The sequence below is a fragment of the Phacochoerus africanus genome, chromosome 15 (assembly GCF_016906955.1).
Source record: "Phacochoerus africanus isolate WHEZ1 chromosome 15, ROS_Pafr_v1, whole genome shotgun sequence".
Classification (NCBI taxonomy): domain Eukaryota; kingdom Metazoa; phylum Chordata; class Mammalia; order Artiodactyla; family Suidae; genus Phacochoerus; species Phacochoerus africanus.
In genome coordinates this window covers 6737842-6752578 of record NC_062558.1, presented here as the reverse complement: position 1 = coordinate 6752578, position 14737 = coordinate 6737842, and the positions used below count along the sequence as shown (strand labels likewise).

Genomic DNA, 14737 nt, shown 5'->3' with positions numbered 1-14737 from the left:
TATCAAGTAGAATGATTACTAGATCGTATGATAATAGTATATTTTGTAAGAGAGTACCAAACTTTCTTCCAAAGTAGCTGCACTATTTCACATTTCCTCAGGCAATAATGAATCAGAGTTCCTGTTGTTCCACATCCTCACCAGCACCTGGGCTTGTCAGTGTTTTGGATTTCGGCCATTCTAATAGATGTGCAGTGGTATCTCATTTTAATTTGTAATTCTCTAATGTATGTGATGTTGAGCATATTTCCATATGCTTATTTGCCATCTGTATATCTGAAATATCTCTTCAGATCTGTTTGTCCAACTTTTTTTTTTTTTGTCTTTTTTGCCATTTCTTGGGCTGTTCCCGCAGCATATGGAGATTCGCAGGCTAGGGGTCAAATCGCAGCTGTAGCCACTGGCCTATGCCAGAGCCACAGCAACTCGGGATCTGAGCTGCGTCTGCAACCTACACCACAGCTCACGGCAACGCCAGATCCTTAACCACTGAGCAAGGCCAGGGAATCGAACCCCCAACCTCATGGTTCCTAGTCAGATTCGTTAACCACTGTGCCACGCCGGGAACTCCTGTCCAATTTTTAATAAAGTTTTTTTTTTCTTTTTCTTTTTTGGCTTCCCCACAGCATATGGGACTCCCAGGCCAAGGGATCAGTTCTGAGCCACAGTTGCCAACCTATGCTGCACCTGCAACAATGCCGGATCCTTAACCCACTGTGCCAGGCTGCGGATAGAACCTGTGTCCCATCAGTCCAGACACACCACTGATCCTGCTGCATCACTGGTAACTCCAGATTGTTTTTCTTCTTGTTGAGTTTTAAGACTTCTTTGTATATTTTGGATAACAGCCCTTTATTGGATGTATCTTCTGCGAATATTCTCTCCCAATCTATGCCTTTTTTTTCTCATTCTCCTGATTTTTTTTTTTTTTTTGGTCTTTTTGTCTTTTGAGGGCAGCACCCATGGAATATGGAGGTTCCCAGGCCAGGGGATCCAGTTGGAGCTGCAGCTGCTGGCCTACGCCACAGCCACAGCATCATCAGATCCAAGCTGCATCTGCAACCTACACCACAGCCCACGGCAACGCTGGATTCTCAACTCACTGAGGAGGCAAGCGATCGAACCCGAAACCTCATGGTTCCTAGTTGGATTCGTTTCTGCTGCACCATGATGAGAACTCCTTTCCTCATTTTTTGAAGAAAGAAAATAGGTCAAAACAGGAAAAGTTACTAAGAAAGAAAAAGCTAAGTATATAACCACAGAGAGAAAGCAGTGTTTTCTCCAATAATCCCAAATCATTGAGAAATTTCAGGCACAAATTTTAACATTTTAAACATAAAAAGCTTGTTGGAGTTCCTGTTGTGGCTCAGCAGTAACGAACCTGACTAGTATCCATGGGGATGCAGGATGCAGGTCCAATCCCTGGCCCTGCTCAGTGGGTTAAAGACCCAGTGTTGCTATGAGCTGTGGTGTAGGTTGAAGACCTGGCTCGGATCTTGCATGGCTGTGACTGTGGCTGTGGCTCAGGCCAGCAGCTGCAGCTCCAATTCAACCCCTAGCCTGGGAGCTTCCATATGCCACAGGTGTGGTCCTAAAAAAAAAAAAAGAAAAAAACCATAAAGAGATTGTCATTTATAAAACCACTCCCTTTTTCACACAATTCAATAAAATGCTGCCCAAATAAAAAGGGCTCTATAATGCTGTGTAGAAATTAGGTTCTTTCTAGAATGAGTTCAAGAAGCACTGCATCATTTAAGATGGAGTTCCTAGATAAACAGAAAAGGTTGTAGTGGTGAAGGAGGAAGCCAGGGTGCTTTGGAAAGGTATTTTTATTTTTTTTGTCTTTTTTTTGTGTGTGTGTGTGATTTTTTTGGGCCGCTCCTGTGGCATATGGAGGTTCCCAGGTCAGGGGTCAAATCAGAGCTGTAGCCACTGGCCTACGCCAGAGCCACAGCAACTCAGGATCTGAGCCGCATCTGCAATCTACACCACAGCTCACGGCAACACCGGATCCTTAACCCACTGAGCAAGGCCAGGGATTGAACCCGCACCCTCATCGTTCCTAGTCAGATTCGTTAACCACTGAGCCACGACGGGAACTCCTGGAAAGGTATTTTTAAAGGGTACAGACACCCCATGAAGTGTATGCAAAGAAGTGCAAACACTAGAAAAAGGTGGAGAGAGGAGAGGGCCATCTTAGGAGCTGGTTCTCATTTAGGCTGACAAATTTTCTGATGGGGAAAGAGATTTTTAAAAACAAGACAAAACACACATCCTTGTGCCTCATTTGTCCCTGTTAGTATCTTTTCCAAGAAATCTTACTGCCCAGCTCACAGTAAAATTGCCTGGATAGTAATTCTGGAGCTGAACCCGGCATGCCCAGTAACAAATTATTAATTCTAACAAGTACTACAGCTCTGTGAAGGGAAAGAACTGTATCAATATGTCAACGATATTGTTTCAAACACAACTACACATTTATACAAATTTGTTTTATTTCCTACCCCATGCCCCAGTCGTTTCACGTTAAGACTGAAAAAACAAGTCAAGAAAACCAGGAATAAAAGAGAAGAAATGTTTGTATTATATTCAAGTATTTGTCTTTTCTAATTAATATAACAGAAAACGAGTATTAGGAAATCTAACTTCAAAGGAGAAATTCAAAACGCTTCCAAAGAAAACCAGAAAACTGTTAAGACAAACCCCAGTGATCTGATGCGGTGTTGAAATCCCAGGTCTCAGCCTTCCCCGTCCCGCACTGTGAGTGGCTTCGGGAGTGCACTATGCTAACTCTGCTTCCTTCTTAAAAGGAGTTTTTAGCTAAAGTTTCTCTTCTCACACACTGTCATATAAAATGGGGATTTCTGCCTCATTCCCTCCCTGCTATCACACCAAAAAATAAATACAAATTTGAAAAGGTTAAATAAAACTGGTTTTTAAAACTTGGGTAAAGCACGATAAGACTGAATTAGCCCTGAAGGGACTGGAAGATTTTAAAATGGGGAAAAATAAACACACAAAAAAATAGTTCTTCCCCAAAGTACTGAAATCCACAGGCATAGTGACAACTTTCTAAATTGAAATGTCTGGACTTTGGCATGTGTGTCATATTTTCCAAAGCCAACTTCTGGAAACCTTAATGTGTATTCATAAAATTTTCTTTTTTTTTTTTTTTTGCTCTTTTTTCAGGGCCGCACCCAAGGTATACGGAAGTTCCCAGGCTAGGGGTTGAATCAGAGCTACAGCTGCCGGCCTACACCACAGCCACAGCAATGATGGATCCGAGCCTCGTCTTTTGATCTACACTACAGCTCACAGCAACACCAGATCCTTAACCCACTGAGCAAGGCCCAGGATCAAACCCGCACCCTCATGGTTACTAGTCGGATTCGTTTCTGCTGTACCACAAGAACTCCCAGAAAAATTATAATAAAAAGAGCCAACAGCTGGGAAGAGAATATTGAGCAAGGGAAATGAGTGATTCAATTTGGAAACATATCAACAGAAAAAGTGACACACTGGGAAGAAGGGGTCAGGAATAGCTCACACCCCATCATGAACTTTCCTAGCTGTTAAATTTCACATGTTCTGATTCTTAATTTGTGTGTGTGTGTGTGTGTGTCTTTCTGCCTTTTCTAGGGCCGCTCCTGCAGCATATGGAGGTTCCCAGGCTTGGGTTGAATCAGAGCTGCAGCCGCCAGCCTACGCCAGAGACGCAGCAAAGCGGGATCCGAGCCGCAAATGCGACCTACACTACAACTCACGGCAGTGCCAGATCCTTGACCCACTGAGCAAGGCCAGGGATTGAACCTGCAACCTCATGGTTCCTAGTCAGATTCATTAACCACTGAGCCACGACGGGAACTCCTCTGATTCTTAATTTAAAAAAAATGAAACTTACTAAAGATCGGTAACAAGGAGCAAAGCTATGTGTGTGTATGTGCCTGGCAGGGATAGGGGCTGTGGAGGTAGGAAAAAAATCAACATGGCATACTATAGGAGTTCCCTGGTGGCTCAGTGGGTTAAGGATCCAGCATTGCCACTGCCATGGCTATGGGAACTTGCACATACCATGGGCATAGCCAAAACAAAACAAAACAAGACATACAATAAAGCAACTGAAATATGCAGAAAAAACTGCATCTGGCCTCTCTCAAGAGGCCAGGGAATAGCTAAACATCCTCTTTCAAAGCTAGCTCAAGTCATAGGTATCATTAGTTCTATCCCTAGAGAAGATGAGGTCAGTGAGGCACTGACTCCCCACCAGGTGGTTTTACGACATACCTTACCACACTTGCCAGCGAGAGCTGTATCTTAAACTCTGCCTTTTTATTACCTTTCTCAGTTGCCTAAATAAAGTAGCTCTGTACTTTAAGATACTTGCAGTGACTTCATTCATCACCACCTTTGGCACCAGAAATGGGAACTGCTTAGTAAGCAGAGTTTAATAGGTGTAATTGCTGCTTCTGCAGGTTTCTATAGCTCATGTTGGCTTTGGAGGCTCTTAAATGGTCCCATCTTCACCCGCCCCACCTATGCAGTTGGAGCACTATCCCCATTTGCTCTACAAAGGTAACAGGAAGATTTCTAGCTGATACTTAGAATGGAACCTGCTTCTTGGTGATATCAGGTTTAAAAGAGAAAGAAAAAGAAAAAGGTATCTTATTCTACTGTGTTGGTAAAAGGGAAATCACCAATACAAAACGCCTTTCGGTCGCTGTTGATCCTACACAGCTGAGTTCAGAAGTCTGACTGCTCTGACCAGCCCATGTACTGACTGTCCAGTCACAGAAAGAACAGGTTCTCACACAGCTGGATGGCTGGTTCACGATGCAAGATTTGTCCTGACAGGAAGGCCAGTTTGTGGGCGTACTTGCAAGGAGCTGGAACTCTGATGGTACCAGGCCAATTCCAGTACATGTGGCACAGTTTGAAAGTCAACCTGTAAGGCCAAGAAGAAAACATAATCCTTATGATTCTCCAACTTCCGTTTGGGGCACAATCATGTACTTACGGGTGCAGGACACAGAGCATAATTACCAGCAAATTGGGGAGCTAAGGAATGTAAGACAAAATTTTGGGGAATCATTATTTTTAAGTGGAATTGTTTCTATTTCCAATGTTTGTAAGAGGACATGGAGGAATTCCCTCATTTTAGGTGCTCCTGTTTTTATATCGAAACAAGGAAAATAACAAGGAGAGCACTGTTTTGGTTTTTTTGCCTCAAGAAAAAGCTGCAGAAAGGGAAGTACACCAGCAAAGTTTTGAAATAACTTGAGCTCAAGAGCAACAGGGGAATTCCCATTGTGGCACAGCAGATACAAATCCGACTAGTATCCACGAGGATGTGGGTTCGATCCCTGGCCTCTCTCTGTGGGTTGGGGAGCCAGAGCTGCTGTGAGCTATGGTGTAGGTCACAGATACGGCTCGGATCCCACGCTGCTGTTGCTGTGGCTGTGGTGTAGGCTGGCAGCCGTAGCTCCAATTCGACCCTAGCCTGGGAACTTAACATGTGCCACGGATGTGGCCCTAAAAAGCAAAAAAAAAAAAAAATTGGGTATCAAACTTGGCTGTGTCATACTCACTGAAACACTTTTTAAAAATACAAATGCCTCAGTATGCTTGGAGAAGAAGCCTGGGTGTTAGTATTCCTGAATGCTCTCCAAAGTAATTTTAGGGTACAACAAGGATTATCAATCACTCCTCAAAAAGATACCAAAATCATGAATGACATGAAGAAACTCAAGGAACACATATTCTTGGGCAGTATCTGTCTTTTCTGATTATGTATGAGAAAATAAATATTAGGAAATCCAACTTCAAAGATAAATTCAAAATGCTTATGAAAAGAAACAGAAACCTATATTAAGCCAAAACCAGTGATCCACTTTGTTTGATTTAGCGGTTTTTAAAATTTCAGGTCTTAGCCTTAGCTCATTGGCCAGAATTATTTACAAGTGAGGATTAAGTTACTGGTCAGCTCACCTCTGCATATGATCAGGGCTCAGGTTTGCAGTGTTGAGAACGCAAACATAATGGGTAGGAATGCCACACCCCTGCCGTACATGATGGGCAAGAAGGTAGAAGTCCACCCTGGGAAGAAAAAAGTACAAAGTAATGATATGGTTGGGTTTGGCCAAAGAGAGCTGGAAAAGATCTTAGAGATCATTCTAGCTCCTTCATCTAGGGCTCAGAGAGGTCAAATGACTGGGTCAAGGATATACAAGGACCAAACCAGGATGAGAATTCAGGTCTCCTTACTCAACAGGCTATTTAAGAATGGTGTTAGGCTCAGTGGTTAATGAACCCAACTGGTATCCATGGGGATTTGGGTTCGATCCCTGGCCTTGCTCAGTGGGCTGGGGATCCAGCACTGCCATGAGCTGTGGTGAGGGTCACAAATGTGGCTCAGATCTGGCATTGTTGTGGCTCTGGCATAGGCCAGCAGGTACAGCTCCTCAGATTCGACACCTAGCCTGGGAACCTCCATATGCTTCGGGTGCGGCCCTAAATAAGACAAAAGACCAAAAAAAAAAAAAAAAAGAATGGTATCAGAGGAGTTGCTGCTATGTTGCAATAGGTTAAAAATTCAACTGCAGTGGCTTGGCTGTCTGCAGAGGTTCGCTCCCCAGTCCAGCACAGTAGGTTAAAGGATCTGGCATTGCTGCACCTGCAGCTGGGACTCAATTCCTGGCCCCGGAATTTCCACACACCGAGGATAAGGCCAAAAAAAAAAAAAAAAAAGAATAGTGGTAGAAACAACCATATCTGTGTGCAGAGGGCTAGGAGTGCATGTTCTTAGGAAAAGAATATATGTTCAATATTTTACATTTAAGAGATAAAAGCTTTATTGTTGGTTAGCTTTTATTTATTTATTTTTGGCCACACTCACAGCATATGGAAGTTCCTGGGCCAGGGATTGAACCCAAGCTATACCAGCAACCTGAGCCACAGCAGTGATAATGCCGGATCCTTAACTGCTAGGACACCAGGGAACTCCACAATTTTTTTTTTTTGGTCTTTTTGCCATTTCTTGGGCCACTCCTGCGGCATATGGAGGTTCCCAGGCTAGGGGTCCAATCACAGCTGTTGACGCCAGCCTACACCAGAGCCACAGCAATGAGGGATCTGAGCCGCGTCTGCAACCTACACCACAGCTCACGGCAATGCCGGATCCTTTAACCCACTGAGCAAGGCCAGGGATGGAACCCTGAAACCTCATGGTTCCTAGTTGGATTTATTAACCACTGAGCCATGACGGGAACTCCCACAACTTAAATTTTTAACAGTAAAATCCCTGAGGCTTCCATTCCACATCTCTGCAGGCAACCTCCCCATGCCAGTACCCAAGGGACAGATAATTTCTCCAACCTTTTCTTGCTGAAATATCACAACTCACCCACTTACCACTCACAGCTTGTTATTGTATGATCTACCACAGTCCCAGGGGAGGGAGTCACAAAGTGCTGGGCAGCAGCCAGGTACAGATTGGTGCTGATCTTCTTCTGAACTACAAATACCACCATCTTGGGCTGATAATTCTGAAAAGCTTCAAAACACTGCTGGAGCTGAGGAATCTCAAAGCCGGCTACTGTCTTTAATTGGCCATCAGACACTCCGTCACGGTACACCACAATCTTCTCTGGGAGACAGTGGTTCACCTGAAACGACACCTTACTGAGGTGAACTGTGTGGCCCTGGGGCTACTGACCATAGGCAGAGGGAGGCTCATTCAGCCAACAACCTGGAATCGCAGCAACAGTTCCCTTTGATAGGTAGGCCCAAAGCCATCATATCAGAAGGGTAGAGAGAAGTAGCTTCTAGTAATTTCTGGACTTTCTCAGGGTAGTAAGACAGATCTAGCACAACAAAGGTATTATAAAATATGACACCAAAAACCCTATAAAATATGAAACCAAATAACCAAGGTATTATAAAAATGAAACCAAAACAGGTCTAACCAACAAAGGTATTATAAAATATGAAACCAAATAAGTATTTATATAATACTGTATACTACATAAATAGTATAAACACTTGTTTATACTGAAACAGCGTGAACAAAGTTAAAAGGAAGGAAAATTATATATGCTGAATCAATCTTCCTTCTACTTGGATTTAACAGTAATCACTGTCTAAGCAAAGAACAAGGTGAACTGTTAGAAATTTTAACATATGACCACACATTCCACAGATCCACCATCATCACATTTTTGTGTACTAGCAACATCCAAAGTTGCTAAGAAATGAAAGGGTCCCTTACTAAATACTATCCTACCATCAGGTATAGTGTGAAAGTCTTTTTATAACCAAGTAAACAGCAGTTGTGGTAAATTGTCCATGGATCAAAATCAAATTAAATGCCAGCCTAAATCAGTCTGAAGAGTAATTTTTCCCCAATTAAAGAATTAAATTACATTTTAGTTGTTTTTGACATCAATATTTCAAAAAAATTAAGCTGTTTCATTTTAAACTAGCCATTTCCTTTAAAGTGTGTTGGTTTAATTCAGTTGGTTAAGCGACAGTTCGTTTCTAATTGAGTGTGGGTCATTGTAGGTTTTTGTTCACAATCTCCCTCAAACACCTAAATTATCACTGAATCAGACAGACTTATACTGTGTATTCTTGATAGATTATTCTACAAGACAATTTATGTTTCACTTCAAAGAACCCTTTTAAAAAAATAAATAATCTGGAGGTCCTGTCATAGCTCAGTGGTTAACAAACTCTACTAGTATCCATGAGGACACAATTCGATCCCTGGCCTTGCTCATTGGGTTAAGCATCTGACATTGCTGTGAGCTGTGGTGTAGGTCGCAGATGAGACTGGGATCCCACGGTGCTGGGGCTGTGGCATAGGCCTTTGGCCGCAGCTCCAATTCAACCCCTAGCCTGGGAACTTCCATATGCTGCAGGTGTGGCCCTAAAAAGACAAAATAATAATAATAATAATTGCTTGGAATCTTTCTGGAGTTTAAGCTCAAAATTCAAATTTTAAAAAAACGTATGTTATTTTTATGGCCACACCTATGGAATATGGAAGTTCCCAGGTGAGAGGTCGAATCAGCCCTGCAACTGCTGGCTACAGCCACAGCAACGAGGGATCCAAGCTGCATCTGTGACCTATGCCACAGCTTGAGGCAATGCCAGATCCTTAACCCACTGAGCGAGGCCAGGGATTGAACCTGCTTCTTCAGAGACACTATGTTGGGTTCTTAACCCACTGAGTCACAATGGGAACGCCTCAAATATTTGATAATCATTCCTTTTTTCTGAGATCCCTTTGGTACTATATTTACAAACATGCAATTCATCTCCACATTTCAAGACTGGAATTATTGCCCCAGTTTGTAGTATTTTTTTGTTTTTATGTTGGTTTTAGCTGTCTAGCATCTATTTCTCTATTTATGCTAAGAGTATCTTAGCGTCCAACATGATATGGTCTGATGGGATTGTTAATTGAGGTGCGTTCCCCTAAGCCAGGGTTTCTTGATTCCAACACTACTGACCTATGGGGCCAGTTAATTCTTTGTTATTGGGGGCTGACATGAGAAGATGTTTGGCAGCATCCTGGTCTCTAGATGCCAGTAGCAATCTCTCCCAGTTATACCCAAAATGTCTCTAGGATGCCCACAGGGAAGATAAAACTGCCCCCAACTGAGAACCACTGCAGTAACCAAAGGACACAGATATGACACCAGCAGAATATTCCTCCCTCACTTGGACACTTTGGCAGAGGATGAGAAACACTTGGACTCAGGCGCCTTTGTGGTGGTGCTTCTTCCAGTCCCTGCACCTGGAACTCCTGTCCATTTCCCAGCTTAACGCTCAACCTTCTCACCAATCCTCTGAGACTCTCCATGATCTTCCCAATTAATCTCCATTTTGCTAAAGACAGCACATTTTGGTGACTTCCCAAAGACCCCTGATATTTTGCATTAAAGGGTAGATAATGCAGGCACTGAAATCTGGAAAAAAACCTTTATTTCACAGATGAGACAACAAGGAATTACACTGGATCTGGGGTCATCAGACCTGGGACTGAGTCTGAATGTTCTGCTCCTCAGCTATGATCCTCAAGACTTGGTTTCCTTACTTAAAAAATGGAGGTAAATGATGACCTTAACTTCTTCTCAAGGTTAACAGGGATAAAGTGTGTATATATGTATATAATTTTTCTTTGGCTGCATCTGTGGCATGAGGAAGTTCCTAGGACAGGGAATGAACCCACACCACAGCAATGACCTGAGCCAATGCAGTGACAATGCCCAATCCTTAACCTACTGAGCCATGAGGGAATTCCTATATGTAATTTTTTCAAGCTACACAGAGAAGTTGAGAATGAACTAGATCAAGGAAATACAGTATTCTGAAGCAACAGGGAAGGGATCTAACAAGATCAATGGAGTGAAAAATAGAATTGAATTTGTCTCAAGTCTTCACTGAGATTACTTTAAAATTGGCCCTACCACTGACTGTGAGACAGTATACCTGACCCTATGTAAGCTTCCAGTAGAAGGGAAAGGCATGATTCCTGTTATTAAGGAGCTTTAAAATCCAATAATACAATTGTAGTCAACAACGATAACTTTCCCAGATCACCTAGTCGATTCTCATTTCATAAATGATAAAGATTATGATCTAGGGAGAGGTCAAAATAGGAGATAAATCACAATACTGAAACATAAATGTTAAATATACATTATTAAATCACTTCAGTATTAGGTAAATATATGAAACAATAAATTATTGAGTACTAGAAGCAGGACTGTGCTCACTGGCTTGTATCCCTGGCACTAGTACAAAGGTGAGGGTTAAGTAGAAAATAAACATCTGCTGAGAGTTTGACATGTTCGTTTATGTGTGATTCTGCTCATTCACTGAACACCTAATGCTCCCTAGATATGAGCCACTGTGCCAGTCTCAGAAATATAAAAAATTATCTTGCTCTCTTCCAAATATTAGCGCAACTCAAAACTAGGGAGACAGACACATAACCAAGTGCTCTCAATACATTATAAATAACATAATAAAGGTATAAGTAAAATACTATGAGAACAGAGACAAATACAACATATGTTCTCTGGAGGAAGAAATCAGCATTATGCCTCAGCGAAAAAATTGGCAGGCAATTCAGTCAGCAAAGACGGATAAAAGGATTCCAGGTAGAACATGAACAAAGTCTAGATCATAGCTGGACAAAGGGCAAGTAAACAACTGGAGACCTACCCATATGAGGAAAGTAATATAAATGTCCATCAACACATGAATGGATAAGCAAAATGCAGTATCACATTCAAGAGAATATTAGGCAGCTTTACAAAGGAAGGAAATTCTGCAATATACTACGACATGGACGAACCTTGAAGACACTATGTTAAGTGAAATAAGCCAGTCACAAGAAGACAAATACAGTATGATCCACTTACATGAGGTACTTAGAGCAGTCAAAATCAGAGACAAAAAATAGAATGGTGGTGGCAAGGAGCTGGGGGGAGGGGAGCATGGGAATTACTGTTTAATGGGTATAAAGTTTCAGTTTTTTTCTCTGTCTTTTTAGGGCACCCACAGCATGTGGAGGTTCTCAGGCTAGGGGTTTATTGGAGCTGCAGCTTCCAGCCTATGACCCACTGATAGTCTAGGGATAGAACCCTCAACCTCATGGATACTAGTCAGATTTGTTTCTGCTATGCCACAACAGGAACTCCCTATTTTAAGTAATTTAAAAACATTAACAATGTTTTCAGTTGTAACTTCTCATATGGTAACTATTGACAGATAATACCATTAATTACTGACAGAATATACCCATACAAACAAAAGACTGTGTAATATTCAAGAAGGTAAAGAGTTCCTTAGACCATAAAACTTGGTAACTGCTAGACTAGAAATACAAGTACAGATATTAAATGAAACCATAGATGAGATTAAGCTTGCCATCAAGGCTTCTATTAACCCCAAGTTCCCCAACCACCCCACCCCCGGCCCTCCCCCTTGGCAACCACAAGTCAATTCTCCAAGTCTGTGATTTTCTTTTCTGTGGAGAGGTTCATTTGTGCTGTATATTAGATTACAGATATAAGTGATATCATATGGTATTTGCCTTTCTCTTTCTTACTTCACTCAGTATGAGAGTCTCTAGTTCCATCCATGTTGCTGCAAATGGCATTATTTTGTTCCTTTTTATGGCTGAGTAGTATTCCATTGTGTATATATACCACACCTTCCTAATCCAGTTGTCTGTTGATGGACATTTGGGTTGTTTCCATGTCAACTTCCCTCTTCTTATAATCACTGGCTTAGGGTCCATTCCTATTCAGTCTCACTTCATCTTTACCTGATTAAATCTGCAAAGACCCTATTTCCAAATGAGGTTACATTCACAGGTTCCAAGAGGACATGAATTTAAAGCAGCAATATTCAATTCAATACAGTCCAATGTATAATTCATTTTATTCACTGTTAGATTTGCCTTGCTAATATTTTGTTAAGAATTTTTACATCAATATCATGAGAAATATTGGTCTGTAGCTTCTTTATTATAATGCCTTGACCTGGATTTGGAGTGAAGTGGTATCTCATTGTGATTTTGATTTACATTTCCCTAATGACTAAGGATATTAAGTTCTTGTGGTTTGTTTTTTTTTTTTTTTTTTTTTTTTGCTTTTTAGGGCCCCGCCCACAGCACATGGACCTTCCCAGGCTAAGGGTCAAATTGGAGCTGTAGCTGCTGACCTATGCCACAGCCGCAGCAATGCCAGATCCAAGCCGCATCTGCGACCTACACTGCAGCTCAAGGCAACGTCAGATCCTTAACCCACAGCAAGGCCAGGGATTGAACCCACATCCTCATGGATACTAGTCAGATTTGTTTCTGCTGAGCCATGACGGAAACTCAGAGAAATGTTTATTTAAATGTGTGCCCATTTTTACAGATTATCTGTCTTTTGGTTTTGAGCTGTAAGAGACCTTCTGGAAACTAAGCCTATATTAGATATATCAAGTGAATGATCTGTCCCATTCAATGGCTGCCTTTTCACTTTCTTGTACTCCGAAGCACAAAATACTTTAAATTTGATGAAGTCTAATTTACATTTTTCTCTACTTGCTTTTTGCTTTCAGAACAGCTAATAAACTGCTATCTGTTAAATGGTCACAAAAATATAAACCTATGCCATCGTCTGAGTTTTATAATTTTAATTCCTACATTTAGGTCTTTAATCTTTTTTTTTTTTTCTTGTCTTTTTAGGCTGCACCTGTGGCATATGGAGGTTCCCAGGCTAGAAACTGAATTGGAGCTGTAGCTGCCGGCCTACACCACAGCCACAGCAACGTGAGATCCGAGCTGTGTCTGTGACCTACATCACAGCTTAGGGCAACACCAGATCCTTAACCCACTAAGTGAGGCCAGGGACTGAACCTGAGTCCTCATGGATGCCAGTCAGATTCGTTTCTGCTGAGCCAATCAGGAACTCCCCACCTGATTTTTGTATACTTCGTGAGGCAAAGAACCAACTTAATTCTTTGGCATGTGGATACCCAGTAGGCCCTACACCATTTCTTGAAGACTATGCTTTCCCACTGCTGAATGTCACTCTAGTAGAAAATCAGTTTACTACACACAGGTTTACTTTTGGACTCTCAGTAGATCTCTACCTCCATTTCCATTTGAGAACCAGATCATCTTGCTGCTTCTTTTTTCAGGTTGCTCCGTGACATATGCAAGTTCCTGGGCCAGGAATGGAATCCAAGCTACGCCACTACTACGGCAATGCCGGATCCTTAACCTACTGCACTGGGCCAGAGATCAAAGCCACACCACCTCAGAAACATGCCAGATCTTTAACCTGCTGTACCACGGCAGGAACTCCCAGACTGTTTTGCTTATTCTGGCTTCGTTGGTAAGTTCGGTATTCAGAAAGTGTTTCTTTCCATCTTTTTTCAAAATTGTTTTGCCAATTCTGGAATTTTTTACATTTCCATATGAATCTGAAAATCAACTTGTCCATTGCTACAAAAAAAATTAGACTTCTAATATTTATTTCCCTGAATCTCTAAATTTATTTGAGGAGTATTACCATTTTAACATTATTAAGTATTGAACACATATGTCTTTCCTTTTATCTAGGTCTTCTTCAATTTTATTCAACGATGTTCTACAGTATCCAGTACATGGCATTTCTCTTAAAAATCTTCTACATAGTTGTTTTTATGCTGATATAAATGGAATTGTTTTAAGTTCATTTTTGGATTGATCATTGCTAGTGTACAGAAATAGTTGCTTATTGTATACCAATCTTGAATTCTCAATCTTACTGAACTCTTTTTACTTGCTACCATGGGGTGTGTGTGTCTGTGTGTGTGTGTGTATTCTTTAGGGCTTCCTATATACAGGATAATGCCAAATAGAAATAGGTATAGTTTAATTCTTCCTTTCCAGTCTTGATGTCTCCTGAAGTTTTCTTGTGATATTTCTATTTAGCTTTAGTATGAGGTAACTGGCCTTATGGTATAAACTGGGAAGTGTTCCCTCCCTTCCTATTTTTGGGAATTATTTGTGAATGATTATCAATTCTTTAAATGTTTGTTGTAACTAAGAAGTTTTGGTAGTTTGTGTCTTTCTTAGAGTTTGTCCATTTCATTTAGGTAATCTAATTCCTTGGCATACAAATATTCAAAGTATTTTCTTTCTTTCTTTTTTTTTTTTTTTTTTGGTCTTTTTGCCATTTCTTGGGCC

The 14737-nt window shown here is 41.3% G+C and overlaps 1 protein-coding gene across 1 annotated transcript in view; it reads right to left on the bottom strand.

Annotated features, from left to right (window-relative positions):
- Positions 1-4059: 4059 nt before the first annotated feature.
- Positions 4060-14737, bottom strand: part of PIWIL2 (piwi like RNA-mediated gene silencing 2) — a 66509-nt gene continuing 55831 nt past the window's right edge. The window contains exons 20-22 of the mRNA XM_047760511.1: positions 7408-7661; positions 5986-6093; positions 4060-4942 (exon numbers count right to left, since the gene is read on the bottom strand). Coding sequence (XP_047616467.1) covers positions 4786-4942; positions 5986-6093; positions 7408-7661 — 519 coding nt within the window. The 3' untranslated portion in view covers positions 4060-4785. The remainder of the gene's footprint in view (positions 4943-5985; positions 6094-7407; positions 7662-14737) is intronic.